The 18,938-nt window shown below is 50.2% G+C and overlaps 1 protein-coding gene across 1 annotated transcript in view; it reads left to right on the top strand.

The window, feature by feature from the left end:
- The window catches only part of SYCP2 (synaptonemal complex protein 2), a 3,993,018-nt gene that overhangs the window by 1,046,294 nt on the left and 2,927,786 nt on the right, over positions 1-18,938 (top strand). Inside the window, exon 17 of the mRNA XM_086932653.1 lies at positions 4,358-4,513. Coding sequence (XP_086788779.1) covers positions 4,358-4,513 — 156 coding nt within the window. The remainder of the gene's footprint in view (positions 1-4,357; positions 4,514-18,938) is intronic.

Genomic DNA, 18,938 nt, shown 5'->3' with positions numbered 1-18,938 from the left:
CACCAGGAGGGCACCGGATGGTAGCCACCTCGACAAGGTGAGTGGGTGACGCTTGACTCGAAGATCTCACGGACCAGGAGGCGTTGTCGGCGACCAGGATGGAGGATCGAGCTGTCCCACGAAGATGGAAGCTGTCGGCGTCGCTGGACCCAGGATTGGGCAACAAAGCCTTGGCAAATTCAAGCCCACGCGGTGGACCTAAAATGGCGTCTGGAGTGGACCAGGAGGGTCCGGGGTGCCTCTCTTGAAAAAGGAAGCAAGGGCCAGCCTGGAGCAACCAGACCAGCAGTCGTGAAGTCGTTGGGCGTCGTTCAGAGGGCCACAAGCCAGCCGGCTAGTAGCCAAACAACGCGGTGCACAGCAAACAGCAGAAGGGCCCCACGCAGATCGTGGAGATGCAGGGGGGCTGATCTTGGGTGCTGGAGCTGCGCAGGGTCGGGGCTTCTCGGACCCCAAAGCACTCACCAGTGGAGGACACGGTGGGCTTGCAGTAAAGATGTCGTGCAGTCTTGGCGATCGTCGGTCCCTTGAGGTCTCGTCGCACTCACGGTTCTCAGCTTGGCTGTAGAGGTGAGTAGAGGTCAGAGGTGCCAGGGAAGCCGGGTCTCGTCGAGCTGGGTCGTCGGATTCGTGATGAAGGACTTGCAGCAGACCGCAGTGTTCTTTAGGATGGTGCCTGCGGATGCAGGGTGACTACTCCTTAGCCACAAGGGAGAATCTTGAAGAAGAAATCGTGAAGTCCTTTCGAAGAAAGTGGTATCTTGATTCCAAAGATGATCTAATTTTAACAGGGGGCCCGCTCCCATCTTTATACTAAAAAAGGGGGCTGACCCGGTGACTAGGTCCTGCCTATGGGTGGGACTAGGTGGGGGGTGGTTACACCCCTCAGCCATGCCGGACTTCCCCAGGCCAGGGGCTGGTGTGCCCCTGGAACTGGTTCAGACCGGCCTATGCGTAGTGAGCACCGGGGTGCCACTCAGCAGTCACCTTCCTGTAAAGCCCTGCCTACCCAGGATACACAAAACCATGTCTGGGACGGTGCTAGCACCGCCCCTGACAGGAAACCCTTTGTCCAGGCTCCCCTCGCTGGAAGGACTCCCAGCTGCAGGGGGTCAGACTCGTGTCTGTGGTGGCAGCATCCATTTTGTGGAGCTGAGGCTTCAGTTAACTTTCACCGGGGTTCACAGTTACATACATGTCGTGTCCCTCTAGAAGGGTGGAATGCTAACCCCGTCGCCAGAATTGGCGAGGGGTTAGTATTCCAATTCGTATGACACCTTACTCGACATGTTTCGATAAAGCAATACCAAAGATAGCATTTAACCGCGAGGATTATAATGCACTTAAGAGTATATGGTATGCGATATCATGGAACAGCTATTAGGACTTGATTCCGCAAGCTGCAGACAGGCTCAGCTCATGCCAGAGCACCATCTCACACGATTCCAAGCACTCTGCCTTCAGGATTGTCAAGGCCTGCCATAGGAGTGACTGATAGGAATCTGTGTGTCCATTTTAGGGTTAGGTATAGGGATACTACACCTACAGCAAAGGGTGATTACACGACTTTGCCCCAGCTGTCATGCAGCCAGTTGTGTCAAATTTAGGAGGCCAGCCAGGGGTGGCATAATACATGCTGCAGCCCCTGGCAGCCCTGGGTACACCTATGCCCTGAGTTACAGGGTCTGATAAGGTGGTCCAGTACCAATTGGAAATGTACCTAGGGTACATGGAATCCATTTTAAAGAGAGAGCAGTAGGCCTGGGGTCCTGATTGGCAGGGTCCCAGGTCGACTATGTCCAAAACCAGCTAAAACACAGGGCAAAAAGTTGGGGGCAACCATAGTCAGGAGGTACCTTCCTACACGCCGGTGTTGGTAAGAACAGACAACACTACGGCGATGCATTATGTGAACAAGCAAGGGGGAACAAGATCTCTCTCCCTGTCTCAGGAAGCCCAGGAGATATGGGAATGGGCTCTTCCGCAAGAAATATAATTGGCAGCAGAACACCTCCCGGGGGATCAAAACGTCAAGGCGGATACTTTCAGTAGGCTCAAATCGTCCTACCACGAATGGGAGCTAGACCAATGGATCCTGGACAGCGTCTTTCGAAGATGGGGAACACCGATAGTGGACCTCTTCGCTACAAAGGAAAACAGAAAATGCCAGTACTTCGCAAGCTAGCTTCCCCAGAAGGGATCTTGGGGGAATGCGTTTTCCATGGCATGGTCCGGTATCTTTGCCTACGGTTTTCCTCCAATTCCTCTTCTCCCCCGGGTACTGGTGAAGATCAAGAAAGAGCCGTGCAGACTGATCCTAGTAGCCCCATGGTGGCCCAGACAACACTGGTTTACGGAACTGCTGCTGCTGTCGGAGGACCGTCCAATTCGGTTGCGTCCAATTCCATCGCTTCTGACAATGTCCAAGGGGCAAGTGCTCCATCCGGACCCGAAATCCTTGCGATTAGCAGCCTTTCTCCTGAACATTGTGAGTTTAGCCATCTGAACATCTCACACAAATGTAGAGAGATCCTGTCCAAGGCCAGAGCGGAGAGTACCAACAAAACCTACTGGATGAAATGGAAGAGGTTTTGTCTGTGGTGTAAGAGGCATAATGTGCACCCTCTTACTGCTGCACCTCATCAAATTATTCCTTACATTCTGCTATTGGCAAAGTCAGGATTAGCACATGCCTCCATCAAGGTGCATTTGGCTGCGTTATCCCGCTACAGGAGGTCATCGTCAGGCCCATCCTTATGGTCATCAAGGATTATCAAACAGTTTATGAAGGGGATATTCAGGGTCTTTCCTCCAGTAAAGCCTCCACCACCATTATGGAATCTGAATATTGTACTCTCTCAATCGATGAAGCCACCATTTGAACCGATACACAGGGCAGACCTGAAGTTCTTGTCCTGGAAAGTGGCTCTTCTCATTGCATGGACTTCAGCAAGAAGAGTAGGTGAACTTCAAGCGCTCACGATTCAGGAGCCTTTCTTACAATTTCAGGAAGGTAGAATGATTCTCAGGACAAACCTTAATTATGAAGGTGCCAACTGATTTTCATTTGAACGAACCGTTGGTGTTGAAACGTTTCTTTCCTCATCCGTTAACAGCAGCAGAACGAGTATTGCACTCGCTGGACGTTCAGAAATGTATGAAGTTTTACTTGAAAGAAACTAAGGCGTTTCACAAGTCTTCTCAGTTGTTCGTCGCTTTCAGTGCACCCAGGAAAGGCTTCCCGCTGTCTAAGAGGGGAATTACCAGATGGATTTCCAGTGGGATTGTCTACTGTCCTCAAGCTGCTGGAAAGCCTTTGAATGCACGAGTTTGTGCCCATTCCACGAGAGCAGTGGCCACATCCACTGCGCTGTTTGGAGGAGTGCCAATCCAGGATATCTGCAGAGCAGCTACCTGGGCATCTACGCGCACCTTCACCAGGCACTACTGCTTGGAGGCAGCTGCAGAATCGGATGCAGCGGTGGGAGAGGCGGTACTGTGGAATATCATCCAGTAACGGTGAGCCTTTTTACATCCCTCCATCCATACTTTCTCTTGTTTACAAAGTCACATTTTATATAAGTATATATATATGTGTATATGAGATTATGCTTCTTTTTCAAATGGTATGGCATGATTATGAAATGTATCAGAGAAACGTGCTTTGTTTTTTTACTGCTCGCTATTCTGATTCAGGCATGTAAATCTATGAAAGTTCCAAAACTGGAGTAATAAAACAAGTTACTTATCTGTAACTTTAGTTCTCCAATATTGGAATCTTTCATAGATTCACATACACCACCCTCCTCCCCTGAAAGGCTCACCTCGGATTTAGCACAGGAAGTGTGTTATATGCACAAGTGCGTGAAAAATCTGAGGGGCAGAAGGTTCTCTCAGGAGTGTTCTAGAGGGTGAGGAGCTCTGATTGGTTCAGGGAAAAGTTTGGGCCTTTTTTACATAACAAAGGCTATGGGTTGCAAAAGGGAAATGGGCCTAGGCCTCTTTTCAGTTTGCTATACTACTAAGCACTTCTTTTTTATATACCGGAGACTCCCGTCTCGACGACGGGGAATGATTCAGGCATGTGAATCTATGAAAGATTCCAATACTGGAGAACTAAAGTTACAGGTAAGTAACTTGTTTTCTTCAAGTGCCTAAAACATGAATGTTCATGCTTAATAAGAAATTCTGCAGCACAAAGAAAAAGCAGGTGGCTCATTAACAAAAAAATATGTAATCTAACAATGCAGTATCCTATAATGCTTATGGTATGTTCAATATGGATTGTAAATTGTTAGTCTTATGTGATCAACGATGGATTGATGCTGCTGTAACACAGAAAGCTTATTGTGTACAGATTCTTATTCCTGAAAGCCAAGTTTTACATTCACCTGCAAATGAAGAATACTCACAAGAAGACGAATCTAAACCGCTCGAGGAGAAGTTCCTTTCAGCCTTGATGGATACAAAGCAAAACACTGCTCAAGAGGAAATCAGAAGTGTTGAACCTGAGGTAAATTAGCTATTGAAACCTAAAATAAAATCCTTTAATTTTGGTAATAGTTATCTCAATGGAAAATGATATACAGTAAGATAAAAATTATATTATATGATTTTTACAAGACAATGTAAAATATGGTTGTCTTGCAGGGGATCCTCAAGTCATAAGCACATGAATATTCCCGCCTATGTGCCGGACCCCGGAAACACATCACATATATGTGAAACCATATATGTAGTCCTATATATATATCCATATAAAAACACACAATGCAGCCTTCCATAGTCATGCTGAACAATGTTGCTAGAAATTCTTTTGCACATAAATACATTCCAATAAAGCAGGGAGAAAGAAAGCATCTGAAAACTGCATTAATATACAGCAGAAATCACAATCCCGCAAGGCAGAATGAAAAAATATTGTCAGCACGTAGGCTGCATTGTAGAAACATTAGTTTAGAAAGCTGAAAAGCTAACCCACAGAAACACTCAGAATAAACTGGCACCGTGCCTTTAAGGCAGACATGACCCCTGGCTTCCCATCATGCCTCAGGGGAGACAGTTAGGTCAGTTGTTGTTCTTTCCGGGTCTTTCTGTAAGGACCCTAGTTACTTCAGCTCTAGCTCTGATTTCGGTCAGAAAATACTTCTATTTTTTTGTCAAAACCCTTTTACTTTGACGTCTTTTTGGTGTTGGAGTATTCCTCTATTGTTTGTTAGAGAGTTAAGCATTGTTTTTTAGTCAGAAATGCCGTCTCTTTTTGACCCGTGCCCTTCCTGTAGCAAGAAGAAGGATAAAACAAAATCTCATCCTGTCTGTATTCTATGCCTTCGGCCTGAACATAATTCTAAGACCTGCCAGCATTGCCAGCTGCTGTCCAAGAGAACTTTGAAGGTCATGGAGAGGATTTGCCTCTATGGGCTGGCTGAGAAGAGAAAATCTCCTTCTAGAGGCAGGTCTCCGATGAAGAAGAGGAATGAGAGAGCCACCACTCCATCTAGAAGTAAGGTTCCAGTGTGCTCTCCATCTGCGTCTGGCTCGGCGCCTCAAATCACTTCATCAGCAACGAAAACGTTGACGAGAAGATCATCGACGGCTGGCTCTCTGTCGAGAGAACACCGGTCATCAACGAAGAACACAGGTACGTCGGATCCTCCGCCGTCATCAACCCGCATACGATCGGCGACGAGGAGTCACTCTCCATTGGTGCGGGCTCGCCCAACGTTGAGAAGCAGATCTCAGTCGTCGGCGTCTATTCGGTGTTCAACGTTGAGACAGGCTCCGCCGTCACCGGCGATCGGCGTTGAAGCAGACGTCTCTGTTGCTGTCAACCAGGCGGCGGTCAAAGTCGAGACGGCCTCTTCACCTGAGGCTAGGCACTCATCGCCTCCGTCGTTGTCCAATCGACGTTCAATGTCGAAGGCTCGATCCTCACCGACGGCGAGGGATTTGACGTCGAGACTAATAGTGAGATATACCAAACGTCGTTCGACGTCGACGCGGCGGTCTCCGTCGACGGCGAGAAGTGCCCGGATCTCGACTCCACTGACTTCTAGGAGACGGTCAGCATCGATAGAAAGATCGACGTTGAGAAGTATTTCTCCATCCACCCGCTCATCGTTGAGGTCTCCTGCAAGCTCAACTTCGAAGCCGAGGTCTATGGGCTCCAGACATTCGACGTCACACCATACAACGTCGAAGCACACTGAAAAATCGACGTCAAGGAGATGATCAGATTCTAGGGACTCACAAGTGATGGTGACACAGAGCCGGTCGACGTAGAGACACTCCCCATCAATGTCACATCGCTCATCAAGACGCCAATCACGCTCCAGAAGCAGCAGAGAGTCCTCTCATTCTATTTGGAGCTTGCCCAAGACGATTGCGTCATCACGCAGTGCTTCTGTTCATTCGCAGGAGCCTATAAGATCACCGCTGAGAGGTTCTCCAAGGAACCAGCGATCTCCTTCCATCCATCTCTCTCCAAGATGGCTCCAGCCTCTCCATCATTGGCAGGCAGTGCCCGCAGGTCACGCTCAGCGACCTACGGACTATTCCAGTCTGCTGCACGGATCACCATTTCAACGTCTCGTGCAGGAAGTGGACAGATCACCCACCACTCGGACCAGAGAACACTGAGGCAGATCCCCTGAATGCAGGTCGAATCAGGGGCATTGCAAGAGGCAGCGTACACCATCTTGGTCTTCCTCTTCGACACACTCATCCAAAAAGGGATTGCTCTCCTACCCTGATGGATAGTCCTCCTTTCAGAGTGTTTCCTGATGATGATGTGAACACCTTTCATGATCAAAACAGAAAATGCCACGCCTTCGCATCCAGGTTTTACCAACCAGGAACGAGGGGGAATGCTCTTTTGATAGGCTGGTCAGGGACATTGGCATACACCTTTCCACCCCTCCCTCTCATTCCGAAGGTTGTGACCAAACTTCTCTGATCCAGAATGGCGATGATTCTCATAGCACCAGACTGTCCTCGCCAATAGTGGTATCCGGACCTGTTGCAACTCTTGGTTCGTCGTGTATCAAGAGGGAGAGAGAGGACCAGATAGCTAGCTCGTATCCCCGTTTATATATATTTTAATCAAAAAGAGACTAGCTGAAGTAGGGGGAAGGGGTTTGTTTAAACAGAATTCTAGTTTAAAGGTATTCGTGACTCAATTTTGTTTTGTCAGAAGGTTGTGGCACCTGGTAGGTGTGCTCATGAAGCCCTCACCCACCAACCTAGTTGGTGGCATGCTTCATCATCGGGCCCACCCAGTGACACCTAACGTGTCCCGGGTGTGCTATGACGCCTGGTGACAGCGGAGAAGGTATATCACTGTGTGTGCGGTGAAGAATGTTTTGAAAGTGAGTTAAAACGGCTTGGCGGGGGTCCCAGTACCCGAAGGTAGAACAGACTTTAATACCTAGGCCCCCGTCAGCGGTTAAAAATAAGGCAGGGGGACGTTAGAGGCGAGTTACGACCTCTCACGTCCTTGGTAGGTCAACATGTTTCAGCCAGTACCTTATGGATATGCTGGCTTTCTTCAGGACGATTAAAAAATGTGTGTAATTAAAACTAGTGGGCGTGTGATACAGACTATGTGTCTACACGCCCTAAAGTGTATCTATGTGTGAGAGGGGGGATTCCCTTCTCAAGACCACGCTAGTTTTAAGGATTATTTCTTCAAGGTTATTGAAGAGGCAAAGTGGTTGATCAGGATTACTGACCAGAGCCTGCTGTGGACCTGTAGTGCCTCCTTCGCAGAACCGGAACTGCGGGCGGTTTGTTTAGCCCTCAAGGCTTTTCAGCCGTCAATTTAGTCCGGATCAATCCTAGTACAAACGGACAATACAACCACCATGTATTACTTTAACTCCCGCCCTCTGTCTTGCGAGTCCCAAGCAATCTGGCACTGGCTGCTAGCCAGGAACCTATCGATCACGACAGTGCATCTGCTGGGAGAACAGAACGTGTGAGCAGACGTGCTCAGTCGTCGCTTCGAAGAGCAAGAAGACTGGATGCTCAACAACGAAGTGGTGGTGGACATCTTTCATCAATGGGGTAATCCTTTCATCGACTTCTTTGCAGATGATCAAAACAGAAAATGCCACGCCTTTGCATCCAGGTTTTACCGACCAGGAACGAGGGGGAATGCTCTTTTGATAGGCTGGTCAGGGACATTGGCATACACCTTTCCACCCCTCCCTCTCATTCCGAAGGTTGTGACCAAACTTCTCTGATCCAGAATGACGATGATTCTCATAGCACCAGACTGTCCTTGCCAATAGTGGTATCCTGACCTGTTGCAACTCTTGGTTCGCCCTCATCAGAGACCTTCTCACCAAAACGGGAGGGAAGATTCTGCACCCCAGCCTTCCCTCGCTCAGCTTGGCAGCATGGCTCCTGAAGTCCTGCAATACGGACATTTGAACCTCCTTCAGGACTGCATGGACATTTTGAGGGATTCAAAGAGACCTTCCACAAGAACCTCATACTCTCTTAAAAGGAAAAGGTTTTACTTGTGGTGTATCCGTAATGGTTGGAGTTCAGGGCAAGAAGAGGTAATCTTGCTGTATCTACTCTACTTGCCCAAATTTGATCTGAAGTACTCATCCATAAAAGTACATTTGGCGGCAATCACAGCATATCGTAAATCACCTAATCAACCTTCTTTCTTTCAACTTCAGGTGGTCAAGAAATTCCTACAAGGGTTGAAGAAGGTTTATCCTGCTGTTCGACCTCCTTCTCCTCGCGAGTTGAATCTAGTCTTATCCAAATTGATGGGTCCTCCATTTGAACCCGTTCATAAGGCCACATTACAACACCTTACTTGGAAAGTAGCCTTTCTAATGCCAATTACCTCAGCATGCAGAGTGAGTGAAATACAAGCACTCTGTTCTAAGGAACCCTATGTGGTTTTCCACCATAATAGGGTAGTTATGCGAACTCACCCTTCTTTGCTGCCCAAGGTTGTGTCTGAGTTCCATGTTAATCAGACAATTTCCCTAGCCTCTTTCTTTCCCAATCCTACTACACCAGAGGAAAGGTCTCTTCATTCGCTAGACCTCAAGAGGGTTCTAAAATTCTATTTGGAGGCAACAAAATCCATTAGAAAGGCTGATCAATTGTTTGTAAACTACAGCTCTTATAGAACAGGCTGCCCAGCTTCTAAAAGATGCATTTAAAGATGGATAGTATCTTGTATAAAGTTGGCCTACCAAATTCTAAATAAGCCTCTATTTGCCTCCCCTAAAACTCACTCAACTAGGGGCAAGGCTGCTACAGTTGCATTCCTACACAATGTATCGATGGCCGAGATTTGCAAGGCTGCCACTTGGAAATCGGTCCATACATTTACCAGACATTACTGTCTGGAATCTGACTCCAGGGCAGATACCCAAGTGGGCCAGGCCTCCTTGAGGAATCTGTTCCAATGCTAACCCATTGGAGTCTGTTTTTGCCTTATGGCTGCTATGTATCTTTATTGTACTCTGTTTACTTGCCCGTAGGATGAGGGGATGGGCTTGACATTCTATTCATGTGCTTATGACTGTTGATGAGGATCCCCTGGAAGAGAAGCATAAGTTATTTACCTGCAATCCTAGTTCTCTTCCAAGGGAATCCTCATCAAAGTCATAAGCCACCTACCCGCCTCCCAGGGCAAGTGAACATCTCTTTGTAAAATGGTTTGCGGGTATCCGCAAAGGACAACTGACCTAACTGTCACTCCTGAGGTATGATGGGAAGCTAGGAATCATGGCTGCCTTAAAGGCACAGTGCCAGTTTATTCTGAGTGTTTCTGTGGGGTAGCTTTTCAGCCGTCTACACTAATGTTTCTACAATGCAGCCTATGTGCTGACAATGTATTTTCATTCTTTCTTGGAGAATTGTGATTTCTGCTGTATATTAAAGCAGTTTTCAGATGCTTTCTTTCTCCCTGCTTTATTGGAATGTATTTATGTGCAAAAGAATTTGTTGCAACATTGCTCAGCATGACTATGGAAGACTGCATTGTGTGTGTGTATATATATATATATATATATATATATATATATATATATATATATATATATATATATATATATATATATATATATTCTCCCAATCCTGGCTTTTAGATTTCAAGAAGAACAGGCACCGACTCCGTGGATGTAATCAAAGGTTTCTTTATTCACCAATACAAGCGATCAGACGCGTTTCGGCGGATGGAACCGCCTTGCTCACTACATCTGTTTTACACCTTGCTTGTGAACTGTATTTATACAGGTGCAGATTGATTAATTAGTAAAACAACCATGTGACAAAAATAACATGTGATCTTGAACATAGAAGAGTTGGAAGCGCTTCAGTTTTTTGCAAGTAAATGTGACACAACATAAAAAGCATAAGAATCAATTGTTGTAATTGTTTGTAAATACGTCTTTACATATAATCATTACAATAAATGTGTGCTGGTTGAAAAAATAATAAAGCAAGGCTTTTTACAGTGTCCAAAACACACAACCGAGAAAAGAATAGCCTGTTTTCGCACGCGTGTCATTTGAGAAATGAAAGAGTTCCTTCAACGGCATGTTTAAGAAGAGTTTTCATGCTGGCACTCTGTAACCTCGTGTGACTGCGCTACACAGCTTCCGTGTAAGGTGTATCACTGATTGAGCCTGATTATCGGTAAGGCAGGAGTGTTGAAGCTAAGTGTACGAATGACCTGCTGTCACCTTTGTTACTCAGAGTGAAGTCAAGGGTGAAAGGGCAGGGGCTGTGAGAAAAAAATCATTCACACGGAATTGCCGTGAAATGAAATATTTGCAATTAACTTTTAAAGGCCCGAGAAACTGGCTTAGGCGTGTTGAAAAAGGCCCTGAAGTCATAACTGTTTGTGTGCCTTTACAAGTTAACTCATATGTACGAGAATGCAAAAGCGGGTGGCCAGTTATGGGGGGGGGGGTATTTTTTTAAAAAAATGTTAGGGATGAGAAAGACGGACTGAGTCCTGCCCAAGTGGGCTTTTCCAACTCTTGTGCGAGGTCTCCTCGGTATATCCATCTCTAAGGCCCTGCATCTGTTGTATAGGTGCGGTTTGGTGAGGGGGACAGAGTCTATGCTATGTTCCAAATTAATGAGGAACGCAGGTTTGTTTTAAAATTTAGGCTAATGTTGAATGCGCTTGGTTTTACCCCAAAACTTATAAATCATATGAGAACGATTAAATTACATCATTCAATCAATATTAAAAGCGTGCACTGTGTGGTGGTTTAAAAAGGATCCTGTCCTAGATGGTGAAACTAGATGTTTATCTGCAAGAATGGAAGATTTAGTAAGACGGTGAAGAGAAAGTTACATTGTTTGATGGGGTTCCTAGTTAAAGATGTACACTGAGTGCTTCATCAGCGTTAAGCCCAAAGGGGATCTTGCTATTAAGCTCGACGATATATTTGGATTCGAGCCGTCGTAATTTCTGCTGTCTGTTCCCTCCCCTGGGATTTGGTGCTACACTGTCTAGTACAAAGTATGTTAGATTTTCTGTCTTGCCATTGTGGTAAGCATTGATATGGCGGGCCACAGGGTGCGCGGGATCATCGTTATTTACTGCTCTGAGGTGTTGCAGAATCCTCACATGAGCTGGATGAATGGTACTCCCCACGTATATCAAATTGCAGGAGCACTTAAGGACGTACACAGCAAAATCAGTTTTGCATGTGTAGTGCTGTCTGATCTTAAATGGGGACTTTCTAAAGGGGAACTTGACTTCCTTTGGGTTTACCTCATGTTGGCAAGCTTTGCACTTGGTACATTTGTAGAAACCCGGCTGGGAATGTAACCACATTTTTTTAGTGGGAGCCAATGGTGCATAATTTACTAATTCCTGACTCATTGAGGTTGCTTTTCTGAATGTTAATTGGGGTGGTTTGGCACAGTTTTGTCCTATGACAGTGTCATTTTTAATCAAATGCTAATGCCTGTACAGTATTTTTCTGATGTTTTTATGATGTATGTTGAACCCTGTAATTAGTCTAGGCGTGGCATTAGTGGTTGTTGGTTTCTTTTTATTAGTTACTTCTGACTTTCTTTGGTGCAAGACTGACCTATCCAGGCATTCACTTTTTGTTTTGCTTTGTTAAGGGTGGTGGGGCTGTATCCTCTTTCCTTCAGTCTGGTGCAGAGATTGTCTGTGCTTATTTGGAGGTCTGTGGCTAAACTGCAATTTCGTTTCATTCTTATGCATTCAGCATGAGGTATGCTTTCTTTTAAACTTGTAGGATGAGAGCTTGTTGAGTGCAAGATGGTGTTCCCTGCCGTTTCGTTTCTGTGGGTGCGAGTGTGTATTTTGCCTCCCTCATGAAAAACCTCTAAGTCTAAGAATGTAATGCTGTTATCTGAAAGAGACACGTTAGTGATAGATTCCTTACCTTAGAATATCCCCAGGCGTCAGACTGGATCCGGAAAGTTTTGCGTAGCAGTACCCTTGCGCGTCGGTAGGCGTCATCTGCGGCTCCGCGTCCGTCGTGGGCGCCGTGATGACGTCGTCGGAGTACTTAGACGCCGCCTCCGCGTGCTGACGTCAGTTCTTCTTTTTTCCGCGCCAGCCAGCGCAGATCTGGAAAGAGCAGTTCCCTAGTCACTTTTTGACTAAACTTTTGTGATCTTTTTTGATCCATTTCGAAGTCTTTACGACTCCGACGGTGCCGTTAGGGATGCCCGGCTTCAAGCATTGCGACGAGTGCAACCGTACCATGTCGGTCACGGATCCCCACCGCTTGTGCCTGATGTGTTTGGACATCGACCATGACGACGAGGCCTGCTCCGACTGTCGGGCCCTCTCGAGGAAGGCCAGGCGGGAGCGGTCCTGCAGGCGACTCGAGATCTGCCAGTCGGCCCCGCGCCGTGTGAGGTCCCGGTCCCACGGGAGGTCGAGGGACAGATTGCGGGGACGGAGCCGTCACAGCTCCGGGAGTCGGCGCCACTCCTCCGGGTCCAAGTCGTCAGGTAAGAAACATAAGAAGTCGCAGAGACATCATCGCTCTTCCGACTCCCCCCGACGCTCGCGCAACGCGGCCGGGGGTTCGGGTGACACCGCCCACGCGGCTCCTCGTGTGTCGCAGGCGCCGCGTTCGGCCCCATACCCCCCGGTCCCTGGGCTGAACGCGACGCCGGAGGAGATCGAGTGCTTCCTCATGGCCATGAGGTCCCTTTCTCCTCCGACGGGTTCCGCGGCGCCTTCGGGCCCAGTGAACCCGTCTGGGGGCCCTAGTGGGTCGGAGGCTACGACCCCGACGCCGTCGGGTGCTTCGGCCTCGACGCCGCTGGCACCTTCGGGCCCGGCGCCGCAGAGCTTCACGATCCCGACGCCGCCGCTGCCCTCGGGCTCGGCGCCGCAGGGTACAGCGGCCCCGGCGTCGTTGGTGCCTTCGGGCCCGGCACCGCAGGGCACCGCTGGGCCCTCGTCGGGCGATGGATCGTCACCGGTGGACCTTACGACCTCCCCGGTGTCGGTCCGTGTGGTGTCCCCTCCGGCGCCGTCCTCGGGCGGCGCCGTCCCCGATGCCTCCTCTCACTGGGTTCCGACGTCGGGTCGACGCCTGCCGGCGCCGCTCTCGACGCCGTTCGGAGAATTTCAATTCTATGAACCCACCCCATTCACTTATGACCCTGAATCTCAGGAGATGGGGGACGAGGAGAATTGGGAGGGGTCTGAGGACCCTCTGACCAGGGAGTGTCAGTCTAACATGGACTGGACAGGTGAGCTTAGGGAGGCCAGTGGCCTGGACACCTCTCCAGACACTGGTTTTGTCTCTCCTCCTACCGTGGCTTCGGAGGAGGGTGCAACTTATAGTGTGGTGTTGACGAGGGCAGCCAAGGCCTTGGGCCTTGAGCTCCCCGTCGCGGCCGTGAGGACTAACCTCCTCACTGAGGTCCTTAAGCTGCAGTCATGCTCCATGGAGCCTCTGCTGCCGTTTAATGAGGCCTTGACCGACGTTCTTTTGGGCACTTGGTCCAGGACTGCTACAGGTTCGCCTGTAGATAGGAACGTGGCCAGACGCCACCGCCCGGCCCCGGGCGACCCATGTTTCCTGTCCACCCACCCCACCCCGAGAGTCTGGTTATCCAGGCCTCTAACTCCCAGACCGCCTTCCCGACGGCACCTCCCGATCGGGAATCCAAGAGGTACGAGGCCTATGGCAAAAAGGTGTTCTCGTCCCTTAGCTTGGGACTGCGGTCTTCCAACACCGCATGCCTCTTGGGCCGTTACACCCACTCTCTGTGGGAAACGGTGGCGGAAGTGCTGCCAGAGTGTCCGTTGGAGGTACGGGCCAAACTCGGCCAAGCCCTAGTGGAGGGCCGGGACGCAGCAAAGTATTCTATCAGGTGAGGACTGGATACTACTGACTCGCTGGGCAGAGCGATGGCTACGACGGTGGCGATACGACGCCACGCCTGGCTGAGATCCGCCAACTTCTCGGCAGACGTCCAGAATACACTCATGGACATGCCGTTCGATGGCCGTCGCCTCTTTGGTGACAAGGCAGACCACGCGCTTGAGCGCTTTAAGGACTCCAGGGCTACGGCCAAGTCCTTGGGCCTCTCGGCCCCGCACCAGCAAGTGGGTGCTTTTCGCTCCTTTCGTGGCCAAGGAAGGGGCGTCCCCACACGTGCCGCCAGCCACTCGCCGCAAACTGTTGTCCAGCGCGGCGGCGGCCGTGGAAACCGCCGTGGAGGCGGTCGGGGGAACAAGCGGAGCCAGTCCACACCTGCCCCCGCAGCATCCGCCTCTAAGCCCTCCTAGTCCGTGCTTTTCGGCCCATGTGACGCCGGTGGGAGGCAGGGTTCGCCATCACCACTCTCACTGGCGCACAGTCACTTCGGACAGGTGGGTGCTGCAGATCGTCCGAAGGGGCTACTCCCTCCCCTTCGAGACGACCCCACAAGCCATGCCACCGCAACACCACCGCGTATCGGGGGATCACTTGCGGCTCCTGCAGGAGGAAGTTTCGGCCCTCTTGGCCAAGGGGGCCATCGAGCGCGTTCCTGGGCCAGAAGTAGGTCGTGGTTGCTACTCCCACTACTTCCTGGTACCCAAGAAGGGCAAAGGGGGCCTACGCCCTATCTTGGATCTGAGGAACGTCAACGGCTTCCTCCGGAAGGAGAAGTTCAAAATGCTGACATTGGCTCAGGTCTTAGCTGCCCTAGACCCAGGAGGCTGGATGGTAGTTTTGGACTTGCAGGACGCATATTTCCACATCCCGTCCTGCCGGCCCACCGGCCTTACCTGCGGTTCACGGTAGGCCTCGAGCACTTTCAGTTTACCGTGCTCCCCTACGGCCTTACCAGCGCCCCACGGGTGTTCACGAAGGTGATGGCGGTGGTCGCAGCTCACCTGCGCAGGTTAGGGGTATCAGTCTTCCCCTACCTAGACGACTGGTTGTTGAAGGCGGGCTCGCCCCAGGCAGTCGTCAGCCACCTCCAGACTACGGCGGATCTCCTGCACCAGCTGGGATTTTCCATCAATGTGCCGAAGTCACACCTGTGCCCCTCTCAGAAGCTCCTTTTCATCGGAGCGGTTCTCGACTCGGCGCAGTTTCGGGTTTACCCGCCCGAACAGCGGGTCCGGGATATACAGGCTCTGATTCCGGTCTTTCGGCCGCTATCCCGGGTTTCGGTCAGGTTGACGCTGCGGCTTCTGAGGCTGATGGCCTCCTGCATCCTTCTGGTGCATCACACACGGTGGCGGATGCGGGCTCTGCAGTGGGACCTGAAGTTTCAGTGGGCCCAGCACCGGGGCAACCTGTCCGACCATGTCCTGGTCTCGGAGGGCACTGCGAGACAGCTGCAGTGGTGGCTCACGGACCGCGATTGGGTCAACGGCAGCTCCCTCTCCCTTCCCCAACCGAAGCACGTAGTTGTGACGGACGCGTCCCTCCAGGGCTGGGGAGGCCACTTGGGAGAGGCGGAGATCAGAGGACTCTGGTCTCCGGCGGAGTCCCGGCTCCATATCAATCTGTTGGAGCTGAGGGCGATTCGTCTAGCACTGAAAGCATTCCTCCCGTCTGTCCTAGTGATTGCAGTGCAGGTGTTCACGGACAACACCACCGCCATGTGGTACTGCAACAAACAAGGCGGAGTGGGGTCGTGGACCCTTTGCCAGGAGGCTCTGCGTCTCTGGCAATGGCTGGAACATCAGGGCGTGACTCTGGTGGTTCAACACCTGGCAGGTTCTCTGAACGCCAGGGCGGACGAACTCAGCCGTCGGTGCTCGATGGATCACGAATGGCGTCTGAACTCGGACGTGGCGCAAGGCCTCTTTCTGCGATGGGGAGAGCCTTGGTTAGATCTATTCGCCACTGAAGAGAAAGCGCAATGTCATCAGTTCTGCGCGTTGGAATTTCCAAGGCGGCGCTAGCTCGGAGACGCTTTTCGTCGCGAGTGGAGCTGCGGTCTGTTGTACGCCTTTCCGCCTATACCTCTTCTGCCCAGTGCTGAAGAAGATCAAGCGCGACCGGGCCCAAGTCATCCTTGTGGCTCCGGACTGGGCACGAAGGTACTGGTATCCCGAGCTACTCAGCATGTCAGTCGATCCCCCGGTTCGCCTGCCTCTTCAGGAGGACCTTCTGTCGGCGCAGCAGGGGACGCTCCTCCACCCGAACCTGTCCAGTCTCCACCTCCATGCTTGGAGATTGAGCGGCGACAGTTGAGGCCATTTGACTTGCCTCCTGAGGATTGCTAAATCATTCTGGCAGCCAGGCGTCCCTCCACAAAAACGGTATATGCCTGCAGGTGGAACAGATTTGTGGCATGGTGCACAGCAAAGGCTGTGGATCCCCTCAATGCCCCTCTCTCTGAGGTTCTTCTATTCCTTCTTTCTCTTGCCCAGCAGGGCTCTGCTCTGGGCACTATCAAGGGCTATCTTTTGGCTCTTTCAGCCTTTCTGAGGCTGCCTGACCAGCCTTCTTTGTTCAAGTCCCCTATCATAAACAGATTTCTGAAGGGCATCACTCATACCTTTCCTCCTGTTCCTTTCGTGATGCCTCAGTGGGACTTGAACCTGGTTCTAACTTTTCTGATGTGCGCTCCCTTTGAGCCACTTCATAACTGTCCACTTCGCCTTCTTTCTTTGAAGACTGCCTTCCTGGTAGCCATCACCTCTGCCAGGAGAGTGAGTGAGCTCCAGGCCCTCTCTTGTAAGCCTCCTTTCCTTTCAGTCCATCCGGACAAGGTTGTTTTGAGGACTAGGCCCTCCTTCTTGCCTAAGGTGGTCACGGCCTTCCACATTGGGCAGTCCATCACATTGCCCACCTTCTTTCCGCCTCCGCACCCCTCGAGAGAGGAGGAGAGGCTCCACCGTCTGGACCCAAAACGTGCGCTCTCATTCTATCTGGATCGCACACGCCAGTTCCGGGTGGATGATCAACTCTTTGTTGGGTACGCGGCGCTAAGAAAGGGAAAGCGGTGCACAAGAGGACCATCTCTCGATGGATTATCATGTGCATCCAGGCGTGTTACTCCTTGGCTAAGAAGGAACCCCCTGTTGGGCTGAGGGCTCATTCCACTCGAGCCACGGCCACTACAACTGCCTTGGGCCGAGGTGTGCCCTTGCAGGACATTTGCCAGGCAGCTACGTGGGCCTCGTTGCACACGTTTGCTAGGCACTACTGCCTGGACAGTCAAGTCCGGAGGGACGGCTACTTTGGCCGCTCCGTTCTCCAGGACTTTCTGGTGTAATTATTGGTTCGCAGACCCACCACCACGGGGATGGTATTGCTGGGGTATCTATTCTAAGGTAAGGAATCTATCACTAACGTGTCTCTTTCAGATGCACAGGTTACTACTTGTGTAACGATATATCTGTAAGAGACATTAGTTAGTGATAGATTCCTTACCGACCCACCCATCCTCCCCGTTCTGCAAACCGATATCTAGGGTTAAGGTCATCCCCTTTCAGGGCCCTAGTTTCTTGGCACCAGTGTCGGTTTTTGTCATGGCTCTTCGCTTCTGGCACGGAAAAGCTGTGGCTAAGAACTGACGTCAGCACGCGGAGGCGGCGTCTAAGTACTCCGACGACGTCATCACGGCGCCCACGATGCCTACGACGGACGTGGAGCCGCAGACGACGCCTACCGACGCGCAAGGGTACTGCTACGCAAAACTTTCCGGATCCAGTCTGACGCCTGGGGATATTCTAAGGTAAGGAATCTATCACTAACTAATGTCTCTTACAGATATATCGTTACACAAGTAGTAACTTGTGCTTTACTGGCTGTGCATGTAAATTTCAGATTCAGGTTGTTTAAGTTGATGTCTCTGGAGAATTGCAGTGCACCTTCTTCTGTACCTCGCCATAGGATGAATCTATCATCTATGTAACGTCTGTATAAGACAATATTGTTGGTAATGGTATCAAGGTGTTGGGTCATGAGTACTTGCTCCTCCCACCAGCCCATATGCAAATTAGCATAGCTGGGGGCGAAGCAAGTACCCATGGCAGTCCCCTGTATTTGCCTGTACAGTAACTTGTTGTAAGTGAAGGTATTGTTCTCCAGGCACCACTCTGCCATATGTACCAGCATTAAAGTGTGTTGGAAAAGGCTGATGTCTCTGTTACCAAGGAAATGTTGCATTGCTTTTAAACCATCCCTATGTCTAATGCTTGTGTATAGGCCTTGGACATCTAAGGTGACAAAGCAAAAGTCTTGATCCCAAGCAAAGTCATACATACAGTTTAAGAAATCCCCAGTGTCCTGAAGGTAGGCTGGTAAAGATCTGACTATGGGTTGGAGAAAAAAGTCAATGTATTTGCTTGTATTTTAAAAAGAGACTTCCTATAGCAGAAATTATAGGTCTTCCTGGTGGGCAGCTGGGATTTTTGTGGACTTTGGGGAGTAAATACAGTTGTGGTGTGACTGGATAATCATTTTTTAGGAAATCCAGCTCTTGTTTAGAGA

This window comes from Lissotriton vulgaris, chromosome 7 (genome assembly GCF_964263255.1).
Source record: "Lissotriton vulgaris chromosome 7, aLisVul1.2, whole genome shotgun sequence".
In the NCBI taxonomy this organism is placed as follows: Eukaryota; Metazoa; Chordata; class Amphibia; order Caudata; family Salamandridae; genus Lissotriton; species Lissotriton vulgaris.
This window is presented reverse-complemented; position numbering and strand designations above follow the sequence as displayed.